We start from the raw sequence: 19,165 nt of genomic DNA, 5'->3' as shown, positions 1-19,165 counted from the left end.
TAGCTTTAAATTGAGGGTGATAGATATAGGACAGTTGTCAGAGGTAGTTTCTTTACTCCCTAGTAGGGGCATGGAACACGCTGCCTGCAACAGTAGTAGACTCGCCAAATTTAAGGACATTTAAATGGTCATTGGATAGGCATATGGGCGAGAATGGATTAGTGTAGGTTAGATGGGCTTCAGATTGGTTCCATCGAGGGCCAAAGGGTCTGTACTGCACTGTAATGTTCTCTATTCTAATATGCATGAAACACTTAGAGATGTCCTTAAACTTAACACCAGGAAAGCAACAAACCATCCTAAATTTATGCTTACTGCCACAGAATTTTCTGTCTATGCCCCTGACAGGACAGCCCTCGATAACAATAATTCTATTAAATCTTGTTAAATGCTGCCTAACGTAAGAATCATTACAAGTGTCCAGTAACTGACTTCCATTTTCCTCAGAGAGGCTATCCCCTTTTACAGTTCCAAAAGCTGAACATCTGCCAGTGGATACCTCTAAAGTACCTTCTTACCTTTCCTGACAGTCACCTATCTATCAGATTGAGCCTGTTGGGTAATTAACTTTTCTAAATCCACTAGCCATCTCACTCTACATTATGTGTGACTTTAATAACACTAAGGCTTTAAAAAATGTTTCAATAACATTGTATAATAAAATAAGCTACCTTTTATTGCCTACAGAAAATAATGTTAAAATGGAAAAATATTATAACTATATCAAATATACGAAACTTAAATAAAATCAATCACTTAGTTGATTAACTGAATAAAAGAAATCCTCTTCAATAAATTGCTCAATTCTTATCCTTGATGAGCAGGAAGAGGACACTTGGTTATTGCTTTCAATGTTTTACAAACTGAGAGCAAACATTTATTCAAAGTTGCATTTGAAGCACCCACGAGAGACTTAGGCTTAAAGTACTTCCCATTGTCTAGAAACATATTCAAGCACACGCTTATGTTTGCTTTTAGTAGCTTGATTTTCCCAGCAAATTCTTTGTCTGAAGCCAGAGATTTTAGTAGGAGGGATATCAGTCCACATCAAACATGGCTGACCAGAGCCCCTCCCCCTCTTGCTGTCTGCCTTGGAAGGATTGGTCATGGGCCACATCACAACTTCAACATCTGGGATGAACAATCCCTAGTGTGGGATTTGAACCTGCAGTTTCTGGCTCACAGGCCACACACTTATTTTGGAGAGGAGCTAGGGAAATCCATTATAAGTCTCTTGTGATTGCCAGTAGTGGATTACTGATTCCCATGTCAAATTAGAAAACTATTTAAAAACTTCCATTTTAAGACAAACATCATATTGAGCCTGAGCATAGGTTTCTTACTGGGCCACTCCGTTGTCAAAACTGAATAGGTCATATTCTGGTTTATTACACCGATCTCTATTTCAGAACAGTTTAAGGCCATGTTTCATTGCAGCACCTCCGGCAAACAGCAAAAGCCTTCCCCTACTGACCTTTCTTTTGTTTCAAAAAGGACTTGGATGCAGCCCAGTTAAATTCCATCAACCTTGCAACTTAACCACATGCAAGAACACCATGTACTGTGTTAGGTGTTGTGAGCCACTCTTAAATGTGGGAATGAAATTGACCTCCTTTTGTGGGATGTGGTGAGCAGATAGCCAGAGTAGACCCATTTATAGCTACCTTTCTGTTTCTTTTATTCTTTCATGGATGTTGATAGCAAGACCCGAATCTGCTGCCTATCCCTAATTGCCCATGACCTGAGTGGCTTGCTAGGTCAATTCAGAGGGGTAGTTAAGCATCAACCATATTACTGGAGAACCTGGAGTGGCATATTGGCCAGACAAGGGAAATGTAGAAGATTTCTTCCCTTAAAGCACTTTATTGGACTAGGGGTGTGTGTGTGTGTTTTTTTTTTAGTAACAATTAATGATTAGTTTCATGGTCACCATAATTAATTTCAATGCCAGATTTATCTATTAATTGAATTCGAATTCTACCAACTTCTGTACAGCAATATGCGCCTATTCCCCAGGTAATTAGTCTGGGCCTCTGTGTTGCTAGTCCAGGTAGTGTTACCAGTATACCTCTGCCTCCTGGTTTAATATTTAATCCAGGCATTAGGAGCATTTTTACCATCCATTTTTGCCTCGCTGATTTCTGGAGCAATGAGAAGCCAGTGCAGTTGATGGACGAATGTTAATTGTACTGTCTCAATGTCATTGTTAGAAAAACTAATTATTTAATGAGGGGACTGCTAACCCCACAAAACCTCAACCAAGTTGAAATATGTAATAGAAATACCCAATATAATATGTGAGATTACAATAACTGTATGGCCTCACTGTAAATCTGGAAATGTTCTTGTTATCTGCCCTAATTATTTTCATCTCCAAAAAGAGCTCTCCTCACAAAGTACATTGAATAAAGTGCTGTCTTGTTGATTTGCAGCTCAGGAACTTCTGGATAACCTGAAAGATCGGTGGTTTCAGGCTGATGAGCCTCCAGCAAACCATCTCCTGAATGAAGAAGAATTCTTGGCTTTTCTTCACCCAGAACATAGCCGTGGAATGCTCAAATTCATGGTTAGGGAGATTATCCGTGATTTAGGTAAAATGATTTCACCATTTTTAATAGGTGTGAATGTTTAGTTTTAATTAATGCTGGCAGAGTTAATTCTGCATGATTGATAATACATTCAATGGGGGCGCAGTCTGATTTGTAAGACCAGTAGTATTCTGCCATGTAATGTACATTGCATCAAATCAGTGTTAAGTAAATGAGATTTAAATTCCAATTGGAGTTTAATTGTTGCTTGATGAAGGAGCTTTGGAGATTGATTGACTTCACAAGAAATTCCAGAGTCTGGCTTTCGTTGTTATTTTTCATTACGCAATGACTGTTGTGGAACGGATGTAAGATTTCTTGCAAATAATGACTAATATTAAAGTTCAGATGGAGGAAGCAGTTAATATGCTTACAGGATCCTGGGGTTTATAAGCACAGGCATAGAGTGGAAATGTAAGGAATTTACGATAAATTTTATAAAACATTGGCTCAGTCTCAAATGGAGTATTATTGACTTCTGGGTTCTGGCATTTAGGGAGGATGTGCAATTATTAAAGAGGCTGCAGAAAAGATTTAGGAGAACAGATCCCAGGGTGAGATACTTCAATTATGTGGATAGATTGAAGAAGCTGGATGTTCTCCCTGCTGAGGAGATTTGATGGAGATGTTCAAAATCCTGAGTGTGGGCACAGCAAATAGGGGGAAAAAAAACTAGCCCCCGTTAGCTGGTTTGTCTGTCAAGTTAAACACAAAATGAAATGCTCCTTTTGAACTGCCTCTCTTCAACAGTTTGAAAATTGTAATAGCTATGGACTTGAGCTTTGTCTTTTCAGAGCAAATACCCGTGTTTTGATACAACCCTGACTGACCAATGTTTCCTCTGTCTGATCATCCTCTTGTATTGTGGCTTAGGCTGACCTCAAGTCCCATGACAAATTTGTTTCTGTTGCCTACTAATGAACTAGTCTAGGTCAGAGACCATGAGCAATCAGAAGTTGAAAAAATTAAAATTGGTGCAATTGAACATGCTACTTTCTCATTTTAAATTTGTTTGCAGGGCACCGTGGCAAGGTTCCATTTGTTACCTTCCCTAGTTATCCTGAGAGGATAACTGCAAGTTCAGTCATGATGGTAGGGAATTCTAAGATGTCAAGCTAACGCCAATGTGTGCAGGACAGAGGAAAGCTCAAACTATTTTCTGAAGTTGAGTTTGAAGGGCATTGCTGAAGGGCATTGTTTGAAGGGCACAGCTTTGCCCTGTGTCGAGCAGGCTATCAATCATGTTAGTCCAAGCTGCAGAAAGAAAGAAGTAAGCAAATGCCAAGAAATACACTACTTTTATCAATCGCATGGGACACTGAGATCATTTCAGGTTGTGCTAGGGAACACACTCTGACTTCTGTTGAGCATTGTGAGTAGGTCTGATAGTTGGCAGAGGGGTCTTTTGGACAAGATGCTAGAAAAAATTATACACCTATAAAAGTTGCTGAGGAATTCAAATTAATATACACTGCTTTATCTTGATATTTTACAGATTAGAGACAGTGAGATGGGACATGCTTTTGGGTTTTCTAATGACCTGCTGCAAACAGTCTGACACATACTCCAATGTTTTCAAAACATTTCTCTTGTTGGAATAGACTGTTATTTTTGAGAATTCTATCTAGTTTTGATTCAAAGATCTCTTCTGTGCTATTGTAATGGATCTTTTATATAGCAAGTAAAATATTTTTCAGCCTGTCAGTTTTGAAGATCACTTTAGAAAATTCATTCATGAAACTGCCTTGGCACAAAGATAATTTCAGTTGTGGTTAAAACAATTGGCTTTACTATCATGTCAGAATTAGAGTTAATCTTATCCATTGAGATCAGGATCAAGGATCTTGTATGAAAAGAAGTTATATTAAGATCAGTTTCTAGTTAGCATTATAGTTAAAAGACAGCATCTGGAAGATTGCACAAGCAGTAGACATTATGCCTATACTAGGGGTCAACACTTTGGCAACAGCCATTTTTTTTCTAGTCTGGTCAAAAATACAACATCTTAAATGCCAGTGTCATGTGAAAGTGGAGATTTCATTATTAGCAATATTTTGAAGATTATTGCATGCAATAATTTTACATGTGACAAAGTATTGTAAAGGTTATTAGAAGCCTTTTATTTAAAAAGGCCATTTACTAGCCATCAAAATGAGTTTGATCCATCAAGGTCAGGAGTCACATGCTTCCTAAGTGAACTGCCTGTGGCTCCAGGGCCATAGGCTGCATACCTTGCTATGTATGAAAGTAAACTATGAGGCCGGCCTGCGCATGCTTACGTCTATATTCACTTTATTATTGTAAACTTTGTATGCCTTGCTAATGGTAAACATTGGGATTTTCTGTTCCCTTGCAGAATGGTATATAGGGATAGAAATGTTTAAGTGGCCTGGAATGTCGAATGCATACTCATAAGGATTAATATGAGAAGCTGATAAAGGTTTATGAAATGTAGATGCTTATGAATTAGTTTGAAACAGTCACAATGGCCTTAGAGCACAGCCATAAATTAAAGGGGAGAAAAAAAAATGCAAATTGAGCACCGCCATTTCCAGGATATGCTGTATTGCAATAGGACATCTCATTTCATCTGTGATATCTGATTGCTTTCCGACAGTGAATGTACTAATAAACATACTTTGTGGTCATTTGTAGATCTCAAACTCATCCTTTGTATATAGGGCCTCTGACTATGCTGCATATTTCGACAAATGCATGACACCACTGTGTAGTGCTAAGGGCATGCTGCATTATTTCTCATGCCATCTTTCTGCTGGGACTTTAAACCGAGTCTCTAGCTGCTTCACTTAAATGGATGCTTAACTGGCTTCTTGTTCTAGAACTTACGGAACTTACTGATGTCTGTAGGGAAAATATCTTCTTTAAAGGACATCACTGGCTGACAGCTAATGAAGAAGTACTGCTTCTGAAACAGAACCTCAAAAAAGAAGTACTCTTCTGAAATGCTGTAGTCCTTATTGGAATAGTCTCCACACACTACAAGCTAGCGAGTTTTGAGAAGATTTGTAGCTCAGGTTGAGGTTTTGGATGTAGGTTTGCTTGCTGAACTGGAATGTTCGTTTTCAGATGTTTTATAACCATACTAGTAAACATCATCAGTGTGCCTCTGGATGAAGCACTGGTGGCATGGCCCACTTTCTCTTTGTGAATTTGAAAGACCCTATACAGGCAACAGGCAAAACTAAATATAATTTACAAAATACCTTTCAAGAACTGTAACAAACACTACGTTGGACAGACAGGCAGAAAACTAGCCACCAGGATACATGAACATCAACTAGCCACAAAAGGACATGACCCACTCTCACTAGTATCCTTACATACAGATGAGGAAAGGCACCACTTTGACTGGGACAACACATCCATCCTCGGCCAAGGCAAACAGACACGCACGAGGATTCCTAGAAGCATGGCATTCCAACCAGAACTCTTATCAACAAACACATTGACATGGATCCCATTTACCACCCCTTGAGGGGAAAAAAGGAACAGGAAATGATGGCATCAACCCAAGGAAACCTAAACACATAAGTAGAAAGCGGGCCATGCCACCAGTGCTTCATCGAGAGGCCCACTAAAGATATTATCTAGTATGGTGACGAAACCTTCCAGCTCAATGAGCAAACCTACATCCAGAACCCTAAAAGCTAACAAGAGCTCCACCTCTTGATGGCTCATCTAGTTAATGTCACCAACCACAACTGACCCAAGTGGTGAAGTCCTAGGTTTCAACCTACTGCAGAAAATCCTCAGGTGCTTGGAATAGAGCCAAGGAAGATGTGGCCACTTGCAAGTGAAAATGGGAAACTGTTCGAGTCAGACCATCACCCTCAGATTGGACGTCTGCCTTTGAGAGATCAGTTGCTGATGCTACCACAACCACGCTTACTGCATCAACTGAAACCATTGAGCAGATTATTAATCTGAACATGGAGCTCCAACTACTACCCCAACCATACAAATAAGAAAAATAAAAAAATCACGTTGCATCATGTGAAGAAAAAGATAGAAGTTCTTTTTGCTTTCTCCTAGCCTTCCTGTCTCAACCAGTGTAGTAATTGTAAAGTGTGTAGTGTGATATCCTGAAGCACAGTCGATTCTCTCCAAATGCAAATCTCCAAGTTTCGTTATAAGTCAGTAATGTGATTCTGCTGGAGCATGAAGTGAATTCAGCAGTTGACATGATTTCCCAGCAACCTGCTGGTAATAATCAGATGGTGAGATTTCCTATTGTATTCCTCTTTTATCAAAGTACCCATTCTGTAGGTTCCTGTAAAGATTTATTCTACCGATCAATCTTATACTCACATTGTCAGTAGACAAAAGTTGTATGAACCTATATGAATATGGAATCCAGTGACAAGAAAAAGTCCTTAACTCCAAAAACAGCACCATCTGTAACAAGGAAATGGTTCCTGTAGGAAAAAGTGTAAGGAGAGTGTGGAAAAGCTATTCAGCAAAAGGTTAAAAGCACACTGAACCCCAGAGGTTAAAAACAAATTACTGTGGATGCTGGAATCTGAAACCAAAAAGGAGAAAATGCTGGAAAATCTCAGCATCTGTAAGGAGAGAAAAGAGCTGATGTTTCGAACCTAACTAACCCTTTGTCAAAGTTTTAAAAAAAGGAGAAATAGAGAGGTATTTATACTAGGCTGAGAGAAGGTAAGTCATGGCTCCAGAAGCAAAGGTAGCAATAAAGAGGTGATAATGACAGTGCACAGAGATTATAGGGAGATTAGGAGCTGTGAATGACCAAGGCTGAAGCCAGTGCTATGTGACAAAATATGTGAGGGATGGGTGAAGCAGAGGCAAAATGGAAAACAGGGGAGAAGGGTAGCTAAGGGGGAAGAGGAGAGGAAAAAGGTGATGAGAGAGTAGGGAGCGAGAGAAAGAGACACAATCAAGAAATAAGAGGTACAGGACAGTGAAATAAATATATATATTTAAAAAAAATAAAATTGTAGAGCAGAATGAAAACAGAGGGGTTGAGATGGGATAATCATCTGAAGTTGTTAAATTCAATGTTGAGACAGGCAGGCGCTGTAACATGCCTAGTCGGAAGATGAGATGCTGTTCCTCCAGTTTGCATTGAGCTTCACTGGAACATTGCAGCAGGCCAAGGACAGACATGTGGGCGTGGGAGCAGGATTGTGTGTTGAAGTGGCAAGCCACGGGAAGGTCCGGGTCCTGATTGTGTACAGACTGAAGGTGCTCCGCAAAGCGATTGCCCAGTCAGCGTTTTGTCTCTCCGATATAGAGGAGACCACATTGGGAGCAACGAATGCAATAGACCAAATTGAAAGAGGTACAAGTGAAACGCTGCTTAATCTGAAATGAGTGTTTGGGGCCTTGGATGGTGAGCATGGAAGAGGTAAAGGGGCAGGTGTTGCACCTTCTGCGATTGCATGGGAAGGTACCATGTGTGATGGAGGAGTGGACTAGGTTGTCCTGGAGGGAACAGTCTCTGCGGAATGCAGACGAGGGAAGGGAAGGGAAGATGTGTTTAGTGGTGTCGTGTTGGAGTTGGCGAACATGGCAGAGGATTATTCTTTGCATGTGAAGGCTGGTGGGGTGAAAGATGAGAACAAGAGGGACTGTATCCTTGTTCTGGGAGCGGAGTGAGGGTCGTGGCGCGGGAGATGGGCCACACGCTGTCTAGAGCCCTGTCAACAACTGTAGGTGGTAAGCCACAGTTGGAGAAGAAGGAGCACATATGAAGAACACCGCTTTGGAAAGTGGCCTCATCAGAACAAATGCAGCGGAAGCGAAGGAGCCGAGAGAAAGGGATCGAGTCCTTACAGGGCGTAGGGTGAGAAGAGCTGTAGTCCAGATAGCTGTGGGAATTAGTGGATAGACTATTGCTGGAAATGGAGACTGAAAGGTCATGGAAAGGAAGGCAAGTATCGAAGATGGACCAGGTGAAGGTGATGGAGGGATGGAAACTGGAAGCAAAGTTTATGAATTTTTCCAGGTCAGGACGAGAGCACGAAGCTGAAATAGTCATCGATGTACCGATAAAGCAGTTGTAGGAGGGGAGGCCTGGAACAAGAAATGTTCTACCTACCCCATGAAAAGGCAGGCATAGCTAGGAACCATGTGGATACCCATTGCTACACCTTTAATTTGGAGAAAATGGGAGGAGTTGAAGGAGAAGTTGTTGAGAGAGAGAACAAGTTCAGCCAGGCGGAGGAGAGTGGTGGTGGATGGAGATTGTTTGGGCCAGAGATTGCTGGATTCCAGCACCGTTTGTGGCCTTTTTGGTGACCTCTTTTGGAAAATGGTTGACAGTGTCCTAAATCCCAGGGTAGGGCCCATCTTGACACTTGGGAAGGGGGCCCAACCTGGTGAGGTGCAGCAGTCCTTTACATGATTCTCTCTCTTCTCTTTCTCCCCCACCCCCACCCCGCGCACACACACGCTGTAACGCTAATACATTGGGATTCTTTTCTGCAGATCAAGATGGAGACAAAAGGTTGACTGTATCGGAATTCATTTCATTGCCAGTTGGCACAGTGGAAAACCAAGAGGCTCAAGACATAGATGACGATTGGGTCAAGGAAAGAAGAAAGGAGTTTGAGGAGGTTATTGATGCTGATCGAGATGGCATTGTCACAATGGAAGAGCTGGAGGTGGGTATTTTCTTCAAACACCCTTTAGTAATAGCGTTAAAACCACATTTTCAACTTATTTTTGAGAACACGAACGTAGGTTAAGCGGATTGTATATAATATTACTTATAATTGGAAGGGAGTATTTGGCAGCCACACAATAGCTGCACGTCATACAAATATTTTAGTTTTTGCTGTCAAAATTGATATATCGCTTTTCTTTTGCACCATCTTGCAATCTACATTTAAGATCAACACCAATCTATGTTCAATACCGGAAACCTTAACTCCGGGTACAGATCTGTAGTAACTGGCAATGGTAATTTCTTAAAAATAAGATATGCAAACTATGATTTGTGCTATTAATTACACACCTCTGCAAACCCACTTTACCCCAATTTAGGCAAATAAAGATCAAAATGTGAACAAATGAGATAAGGATCAAAAAAAAAGTCCAAACCATATAATTAACTTTTATATGAACTGATTCGTCAGATCTATGTAGTGTGACAAGTTAAATTCATTCCTACTGGCATTGTGATTGCTTAGGTTGGTACTTGGCATGCGTTCCTGCTATCCAAGGAGAATAAACATTTCTCAAGATTGGTATCTGCTGGATGTTACCCAGTTGTTTTCCAGTCAAATTCTTGAAAATTGCTGATGCCACCTCTCAGATTGAAAGCACTGTTTGGAGCATTTTAGCCAAATTGATCCAGAAGGTCAGGGTTTGATCTTCAGCGTCTGGTCAGTTGCCTAAGATCAACCTAGCCAACAGTTCATGTAGTAGATTTGGCCTTGTTGTCTCTTTATGGGCTGAATTTAATGACTGTTGTGGTTACTCTATCCACCAGCCAGATAGTGGATGGCACCCCTACTATATCCATTTTCAGAAACTCCAGCAGGATTTGATACCTATCAGTCAGATGACTGCTGGCTTTTGAGTTTTTAAGAATGGCGAAAGTGCTGAGGGACTTCTGTACTGTCAGAACCTAGTTAAACCATTCCTTGTCTTCCTCTTGTAGATATAAGGATTCCAATGCACTATTTGACCAAGTGCGGAAAGAGTCTTCCCAGCCTCCTGACCAATATATTAAAAAAAATGATGGTCTGGTTATTATCAAATTGCTGTGTGCAAATTAACTGTTGTTTCCTTTGTTATGCCACTCCCTGAACTTCAAAAAGTATTTTACTACCTGTAAAGTACTTTTGGGGGTGGGGGGGAGGGTAAATTTTCCCATTAATGCACTACTGATGTGAAAGGAACTATAGAAATGCAAATCTTTTCTTTCTATGAGATGTTTAAAATATTGAGCACTGGAAGTTACAATGGAACAGATTGGGTTTTCCTCCTTGTGCCGAGTTGTTGAATAAGCAGACGTTCCCCATCACCCACAAAAACCAAGTAAGCTGTACTCAAGTGTAGTTTCTTTTAACAAAAACAAAAGGAAGTGGAGAACTCTGCAAATGTGTTTTGCAGCTTTGTCAATGAACTGGCAGATTTATCTTCATTTCAAGACGTATTTTGAGAGGGCCCTTATACCATGTGAAAATTGTAGGTAAAAATAAAGACTTTAATGGTTAAAGTTCATTTAATTGTAAAACCAGAGTAAAATGTTTCTGAGAACTGAATTTACCACTTTCCAGGAGTGGTTGAGGTTCTGTGTATCTTGCCTTGTGTAAAGGGAAGTGGGTAAGGCTGCTTGCTAATAGCTTGCTTTCTTTTGCTGAGTTACATTAGTTTAATTTCTGTTTGAATGTTTTCAACTTTGTTACAATTCCAATTAAACACTGCTTCTCCCTTACTCCAGTGCAGGGTCTTGGATTCGGAGTTTCACAGTCACACTTCATGACTAAGAAAATAAGAAAGACTTGCACTTAATGGCACCATTCATCACTTCAAGGCATCCTAAGCACTTTCTTCATGTACTTAATTGACTATAATCTACCCCTTTGTTTTTGAGAGGGTGAAAATAGTTTATTAATCACATTTTCCTTATTCTGTTGACGTGACCTTCTTGGCTCTGATCTTCCTCAGGTTGAGTTCCAACTCTTTTCCTCCACGAATGTACACAGTGACCAGTTCTTAAAGCTATGCAACCAAATAGTTTTTCCCCTGTTGGAATTGTGCTTCAAGCACAGGACTGATTTTTGCATTCTTTCTACAATCATCCTATTTCTCCTGAATTTTATTTGACCTATCCTTGTTTAGAATTTCTTCCTCTTCAGTTTGGCATCTTCCCTCCAGCCAAGGGGAAGCAGAAAATGAGACTTTTACCATTGCCAGAAGGGAGTACTGTTGATTTAGAACAATACAGTTTTTGACTCATGTTTTTGGCTAACCAGTTCATTGTTAGAGGCATTGCAGTTTTCCGAAATTCATAACTACAGGAGACATTTCCAGCATCCAACATCAATGCTCAGTACATTTTAGTACCAGCATTAGACTGTCCTTGTGTGAGTACAGCATGGGCCAGTCTTGCTTTTCGCAGGTGAACAAAGCTCATACTTCCCTTTTTTTGTGATATGACTTCCTTTCATCTTTGGTTTTGTGATGCTTGTGCCTATTGTTTTGAGAAATACGCATTTCCCTGTTGATTGCTCCCATTCCTACATTACAGTTTTTATGCATCAAACATTCATAAACAGCAAGTGATAATGAGCATATGATCTGTTTTGGCCATGTTGCTTTAGGTGTACATATTGACCAGGACGCCCAGATAGTATTCACCTGCTGATCTTCAAAACCGTGTGACAGGATCTTTTTGTATCGACGTGAGAGACCAGATTCTGTCTTAATTTATCATTTCATCCAAACCTACCCGTTCCTCAGGTGGCACTACTGTTGCTTAAGTTGGAGTCTTTGAAAGGGGTTAAAATAGTGAATGGTGCCCCTTGGCCAAAATCTTGCTTATTCTCCTTTCCCACAGTGTAATGTCTGCACAATTCTGATCTATTTGGTTTAGGAAAGATTGAAAAGCCCAATGTCTAATTGATGCAATGGCAGTCAGATGTTCTAGGAGCAGGACACAGTTGCTGGACTTTGAGGGTGATCATTTCTGTCCTCAGTAAAATAACAAGGCTGAGTGCTGCTTTGAGATCCTGAGGCTCATGGCAGGCTGGTTGTTCAGGAGTTGTCATGATCCAGAGAGCCATGTCATGCTTTCTTACGAGGGTGTAGATTACAACCATTTGGAATAAATTGAAACCTTGATCCTTTTTCTTTAAAAAGAGAGAATGGCGTGCAACTTATCAGTAGTCCCCTCTCATTGCCAGGGACCCAGGTTAAGTTCCACCATTGGGCAGCTGTCTGTGTGGAGTTTGCACGTTCATCCCATGTCTGCATCTGTCATCTCAGTGGAAAGATGTGCAGATTAGGTGGATGGATCATTTTAAATTTCCTTGTAGTGTCCAAGATGTGCAGGCTCAGTGGAGATATACATGAGAAGTTCAGGGTTAGGGTTGGGAACGCAGTGCGATGATCTTCAGAGGGTCAGTACAGATTCAGTGGGCCAAATGGCCTCTTTCTGTATTGTAGGGATTCTATAGAATGCTGTTCCCATCTACTGGACTTCTGAAAGCACTTTAGAGTCACAGAGATGTACAGCACAGAAACAGACCCTTCAGTCTAACTAGACCATGCCGACCAGATATCCCACCTAATCTAGTCCCATTTGGCCCATATCCCTCTAAACCCTTCTTATGCTTATCTCCATCCAGATGCCTTTTAAATGTTGCAATTGTACCAGCCTCCACCACTACTTCTGGCAGCTCATTCCATAAATGCACCACCTCTGCATGAAACGTTGCCATTTAGGTTCCTTTTACATTTTTCCCCCCTCACCCTAAACCTATGTCCTCTAGTTCTGGGTTCCCCCACCCCAGAAAAAAGACTGTGTCTATTTGCTTTTATCCGTGCACCTCATGATTTTATAAATCTATATAAGATCACCCCTCAACCTTCACTCCAGGGAAAACAGCCCCAGCCTATTCATCCCTTCCCTTCAGTCAACTCCTCCAACCTGCTTTACAACGAAATGAACTACTTTTTGAAGTGTAGTCACTGTGGTAATGTACGAAATCTAGCATCCAATCTGCAGACAGTAAGCTGTGTAAACGTTAATATGATAATGACAAGATTCACAGTTGTTGTAAAACTGAAGGAGGAATAAATATTGGCCAAGCTACTGTGAATGACTCCACTGCTCCTTTTCAAATGAATGCCATGGGATCTTTTATATTCACTCAGTCAGACAGGTGGAGCCTCAATTTAACATCTCCATCCTGGGCTTGAGTGTCAGCTTTGATTTTTGTTCTCAAGCCCTGCTTCAAGGTGTGTGTGTGTGTGTGTGTGTGTGTGTGTGTGTGTGTGCGCACTACCAACTGACCCATGGCTGATACACTGCAGTTTATGTTGAAATCTCATTGGATTGATAGCTCTGAAGCTGCAGCTACTGAGGAGTCAAAGTGAGGTAGGTGGTTAGAATTGAACAAAACCCAAAAGTTGGGCAATACTCTCTTCAATAGCAGGTAAGTATACAGGATTGTATTTGTTAAAGTGCTTATATCTCCATGTGGACAGTGACTTAAGGAAGTGGGAGTTGGTTGGTAAAAAGAGTCACATTTTTCAGAGAAACGTCTCCCAAACAAGGAAAGCCACAAGAAAAGAATTCAGTTGAGAAGAATGAATCACAACTGCTTTTTCCAGCTCTTACCACGGATGGAAGACAAAGGATTTTGAATTAGATGCTATGTTCTAGCACTGCTTGTCATCACATCACCAAAATTTAAATAAATGCAACAAAACACAAACAAAAAGCTGAGGGTTAATAGCCTGCTGAGTGTTATGAGATATATGTTTGTGACTTTTCTCATAATAAAAATCTGCCTCTTCAAGTTCATGCTTCGCTCTCCCACGTAGAAATCACCCGTAATTAATTCAGTGTTATTAAATTGACAGGAATACATGGATCCCATGAATGAATACAGTGCCCTGAATGAGGCCAAGCAGATGATAGCTGTTGCAGATGAGAATCAAGACCACTACCTTGAACTAGAAGAGATCCTGAAATACAGCGAGTACTTTACAGGAAGTAAACTAATGAATTACGCTCAGAGCGTTCATGAAGAATTCTGAAAAGCAAAGATCCTCTATCAGAATCATCTACTTGGAATCTCCAGTTGTATCAACCAGAAATATGCTTATTGAAAAATAGCTTTTCATATTACTGCTGTCTGTATCCTGTTAAATTTCCCCAGCTATTCAAGACTGTTTCTCAACCTTAAACAGTAAGACCGCTTATTGCTTTGTGTAAAGTCTCATCTCTCGGAGAAAACCAAGCAGTCCCTGCTTTAATGCTATAATTTCTGAACGACCACAAAGTGTGAGATGTAGCAGTGTTTAGGGACCAGTGAGTGTGATCAGTACTGTGTATCACTCAGACAAGCTGGCCCATAGAGGACTCTTGCAACATTGTGCTAGGATGAGACGAACTCTTCATGCTGAGTAGTCAAAATTGCTGTACCTTATTGAGTTTGCATTAAGATACATCACCACTGTCAACTATTGTGAAATGTAATATGAATCTCCACTAAGATATGGTGAAGAGCTTCTTGCTCATCCTGCAATCAGCAATGGCACGGCTGTAACCAGGACACGGTGGTTACATTAATTGGTAATGAATGTCCTATTAATAATCAAAATTTGTAGTTTCCTTTTAAAAGCTTACATGGCTGCTGCAGTTGGTTTACATGCAGTGAATCTGCAAATTACCTCAAAGGCAGCAAGAAACAACAGCATGTACTGAGATTGTGAGACTTCTAACCATGATCCCTATCTAAAGTGTTAGTCCAGTAGACATGCCAGACAGGATTCTCTCCTGATTTTATCACATTTTTTATCAGTGGTTTGTTGTGCCTTTGGAAATACAAAAATAGTGTAAGTGCAAAAGGCAAAGTTCATCCAGTTGCGGAAGCAGGATTCCTGAATTCTGTCTCTAAAATTCTGGTTTCGTCTGTGTGATGTTTCACCACAGATTTATATGAATGAACAAGATAACTGTCTCCCTCAAAATGTACAGAGCTCAAGTTGTTTTTACCATAAACTCGTCTGTCCATGGTAAATGCTGCCGGATCGTAATTAAGAAATAGTTACCAGAGACTCTGAACTGTGCTTGAAGGAGATAGTTAATGATCTTTAGTATTAATCCAGTGTTACTCTCTGCAAGATTAGTGTTCAGCAATCAATACAGTAATTTGAGTTGATATATCTATATCAACAGAACTCTTTGAAAGGTTTTGTGGTAGAAGATTTTCAGGATAATGAGCAATGTTTCAATATTGCTGTTTTTTCCCCTAGGAATTATCTTTGCAATTGCTACCTAATGCATTTGTTTTCATAGTTTTGCAGAAAGCCTATAATACAAGTGTCGATCACAGAAGAGCATTCCAGAATGAGTGTCTCAAAAAGTTGGCTGTACCATATTATGTTGCTGTGCTGGAATTTCATTAAACCACCATTGGTAGTAACTATTTGAGTTACCAGGGAAAACCTGATAATTTATTGTGAATATTTGCTTCAGTAATTTGAACCAGCTTTATCTTGCTACACTTTTGGTTTGACGTTGATTACCTTTTCTCGTAATATTTATTGTTCAAGTGAATCTGTTTATGACACGTGCACTTATCTAATAAAATCATGGCTGAGAGAAATAAATGCATTAGAATTGTTTTTAGTGATCAAAATGAAGAATAATGTTTTGTCACGTGTTTAGATGAGTTCCAGTGTTTCAGGGTGTTATGGTACAACATGACCCTTTTTGAGATATCATGCATTGCTTTTGTATCTTTGTGTAACCTAATGTAAAGTTCCTCCAAATCACACTGTGATTTCCAATCGCCTGCTAAATGTATTCCTCTACAGTGCACCAAAGGCTGTGACAATTTATTGTGAATTTTAAATTTTTTTCATTTGTTTTTGAGAGGCACAACCAAAATCATTTGCGCAAAAGCGTATGGAATAAAGGATTATATGACGCGGCTACCATAATTTAAATTTCCGCTTATTGTAACTATGTAAAACAGTAGGTGCAACTGAACATTCTTCAAAAGATTTCATTGTTATGCAATTGGATGGGTGCATTTAACACTTTATTTGGTATGAATTGTATAAGTATCAGGTTGCTTGTAGTGAGTAAAATTGGAAAGGAAAAAAAGTAGAGTTGTCATTTCCAAATTCTAAATTTTGTCACAAAACAACAACAAAAAAATTAGAATTGTTCCCCCAAAACAGCAGTGCACAAATCAACGGACAATGTGTGTGTCTGGAACAGATGGAGACCATTCCAACCCATCTGATTAGTCTTGTACTTGAAAAATCACAAACCCTGTTATTCATAGAGATGTACAGCATGGAAACAGACCCTTCGGTCCTTTCTCCATCTTCTTTACTATTTACAGATATCGAGTTTTCTTTTGAATCTATACACACTGTCAATCTGTTACTTTCTCGTTCATCCGTTTGTATAATGAGCATATCAGGTGCAAAGTAATTTGTTCATTTTCTTTAGTCTTTTATGATACTTTTGAATGTTAAGATTTTACAGTAATACCTTGGAGCAACTGTGTTCAGTTAATATCATCCATTAAAAGTTGGAAAGATCACCAAGTTTAAAGGTTGGAAAAAGGCTGAGACTCTTGAGTTTAAACTTTTTTCTGCCAGTATTGGAGAAGAAGATCTCATTAAAAGTATGTAAAATAACATGAAACAATAGATAAACCCAGAATATAATTCAAAATAAAATGAAGAATAGATCAAAAATTTACATTTAAATGGGTGGAAAGTAGGTGGAGCTGCTAGCATAGTGTATTACCAATCCAATGACAGGGCCCCAGGGAGATGTGAAGTCAAATCCCATCATGGCAGCCGGTGGAATTTAAACCAATAATGATATTTTTTATAAATAACATACAAATGCTAAAACGGATGAAAAGTTTGCACTATAAAGCTTAGAAATCATGAATTACTCCAATGCAAATGTAGTCTTGATCATTTACAGTGACATTAACTGTCTATACTGCTGTCTCAACATTATGGTATTTCTTTTGTTTCTTTCAACCATTTTGAAGGAGGTTTTTGGGTGATACACTTTAATGTGGAATAACGGGGGAGATGAACAGTCAGCTTTCATTGTTCTTTCGTGCACCACAAGTGGTGCGGCATGTTTTGTAAAACAGCCCAGTCTTTTCAGTCGCAAAGTACGTGCATCAACAAATTTGAACAATTGAAATTTGATATTGTGCATCTTTAAGTGTATACAAGTAGAAATGATTTGAATGTTTATAGAGCAATAAAAATGGAAACAAGGTGGCAAAATTTCAACTGTATTCTCGAGCTTTCTTAACTTTGCTTAGTAACTGCACAGTGTCATAGGAATAATGGCGAATCTTCGACATGTTGAACAGGAGGAATTTCTCCGACATCAGGCGGCAACTTTGGCAGAAATTCACAGAAACTGTGTTTGTAAAGACAATAGGTACACCAGGCTTTGACACAACCTGCAAATGATTGACAACTTGGAGAACAGATTCCATTGCAGACTGTTCTTTGACCCAGACTTCCTGGGCCTTGCAAAGACAAAGAGCAGTCTGCGCATATGCATCTTACACCCAACATTTGCAAGTGTGTTTTGAAGCTTTTTGCCCATCTGGAAGTATAAAAATTATTTAAAAAGTAACTAAAATTATATAGGGCACCTCAACTGGGGTTAGGACTCTAATGTACTAAATAAGCCTAACATCTCTTTAAGGTTTTCTTTCTGGATGTGTGAAAAGAGGCTGTCATGAATTTTATACACGAATCATACCCTGTGCAGTTTGAGTGCAGGCCATCCTATTTAATTGGATTCACACCTATTTGTTATTAAAACTACTGCATATCAGTTTTGACCAATTTATTCAATCACTGGGGTATGCACTGACCAGGCCACTATGGTGCGAAGGCTGGTGAAGGCAAACTTAAACCATCACTCACAATCTTCAAAGGAAGTCATGCATGTTAGGGCTGCTATGTCCAATGTAGATTCCTAGTGCATGTGTGTTTGACCAGAAACTCAACTGGACTTGCCACATAAGCACAATAGCTACACGAGCAGGTCAGAGGCTTGAAATACTATGGCAAGTAACTGACTACCTGATTCCCCAAAACCGATCTATCACTTACAAGGCACAAGCCAGGATTGTGGTAGAGTACTCACCACTTGCCTGGGTGGTGCAGCTCCAAAACACTAAAGCTTGACACCATCTAGGGCATCTGCTTGATTGGCACAAATCCGCAAACATGGATTTCATCCTCTACTACTGACACTCAGTGCATTTACAAGATGCACTGCAGAAATTCACTGAAGAGCTTAAGGCAGCGCCTTCCAAACCCATCACCATTTCTATCTAGAAGGGCAATGGCAGCAGAGATTTGGGAACACCGCCATCACCTTCAAGTTCCCTTTCAAGCCATTCACCATCCTGACTTGGAAATATATTGCCATTCCTTCACTGTTGCTAGGCCAAAATCCTCGCATTCTCCCCCTATGGCATTGTGGGTCAACCCAGAGCAGGTGGACTGTTGTGCTTCAAGAAGGCAGCTCACTGCCACCTGAAGGGGAACTGCGGATGAAGAAATAAATGCTGGCCAGCCAGTGACAACCACATTCCATGATGAACATTTTTTTAAAAAGTCTTATTTTTGTCCAAATTATTGTGGAAATACCTTTTCTGTCAACCACCACAGAAGTGCTGAGTCTACTGTGTAAATAGGCTTCTGCTCAGGTTTCAACCTATCAGACCTATAGGAAGTGGTAATTACAAATCTCCAAAAATAATTATTGGTGAATGAGTTATCTCCAACACTGAATCAGTAAACTGGGCAATTCTAGTGAAGTTTTTGTTCCTTGTTTC

General features: G+C 39.9%; 1 protein-coding gene and 1 pseudogene across 1 annotated transcript in view; one reads left to right on the top strand and one right to left on the bottom strand.

Moving 5' to 3' along the window:
* sdf4 (stromal cell derived factor 4) overlaps nucleotides 1-17,594 on the top strand; it is an 86,029-nt gene extending 68,435 nt beyond the window's left edge. Inside the window, exons 4-6 of the mRNA XM_072586486.1 lie at nucleotides 2,433-2,591; nucleotides 9,063-9,238; nucleotides 14,175-17,594. Coding sequence (XP_072442587.1) covers nucleotides 2,433-2,591; nucleotides 9,063-9,238; nucleotides 14,175-14,351 — 512 coding nt within the window. The 3' untranslated portion in view covers nucleotides 14,352-17,594. The remainder of the gene's footprint in view (nucleotides 1-2,432; nucleotides 2,592-9,062; nucleotides 9,239-14,174) is intronic.
* Nucleotides 11,211-11,801, bottom strand: LOC140487239 (small ribosomal subunit protein eS8 pseudogene; annotated as a pseudogene).
* Nucleotides 17,595-19,165: the final 1,571 nt, after the last annotated feature.

Source organism: Chiloscyllium punctatum, chromosome 16 (genome assembly GCF_047496795.1).
Source record: "Chiloscyllium punctatum isolate Juve2018m chromosome 16, sChiPun1.3, whole genome shotgun sequence".
Lineage (NCBI taxonomy): Eukaryota > Metazoa > Chordata > Chondrichthyes > Orectolobiformes > Hemiscylliidae > Chiloscyllium > Chiloscyllium punctatum.
The sequence above is the reverse complement of the archived record's forward strand: the minus strand, read 5'-3'. Positions and strand labels throughout refer to the sequence as shown.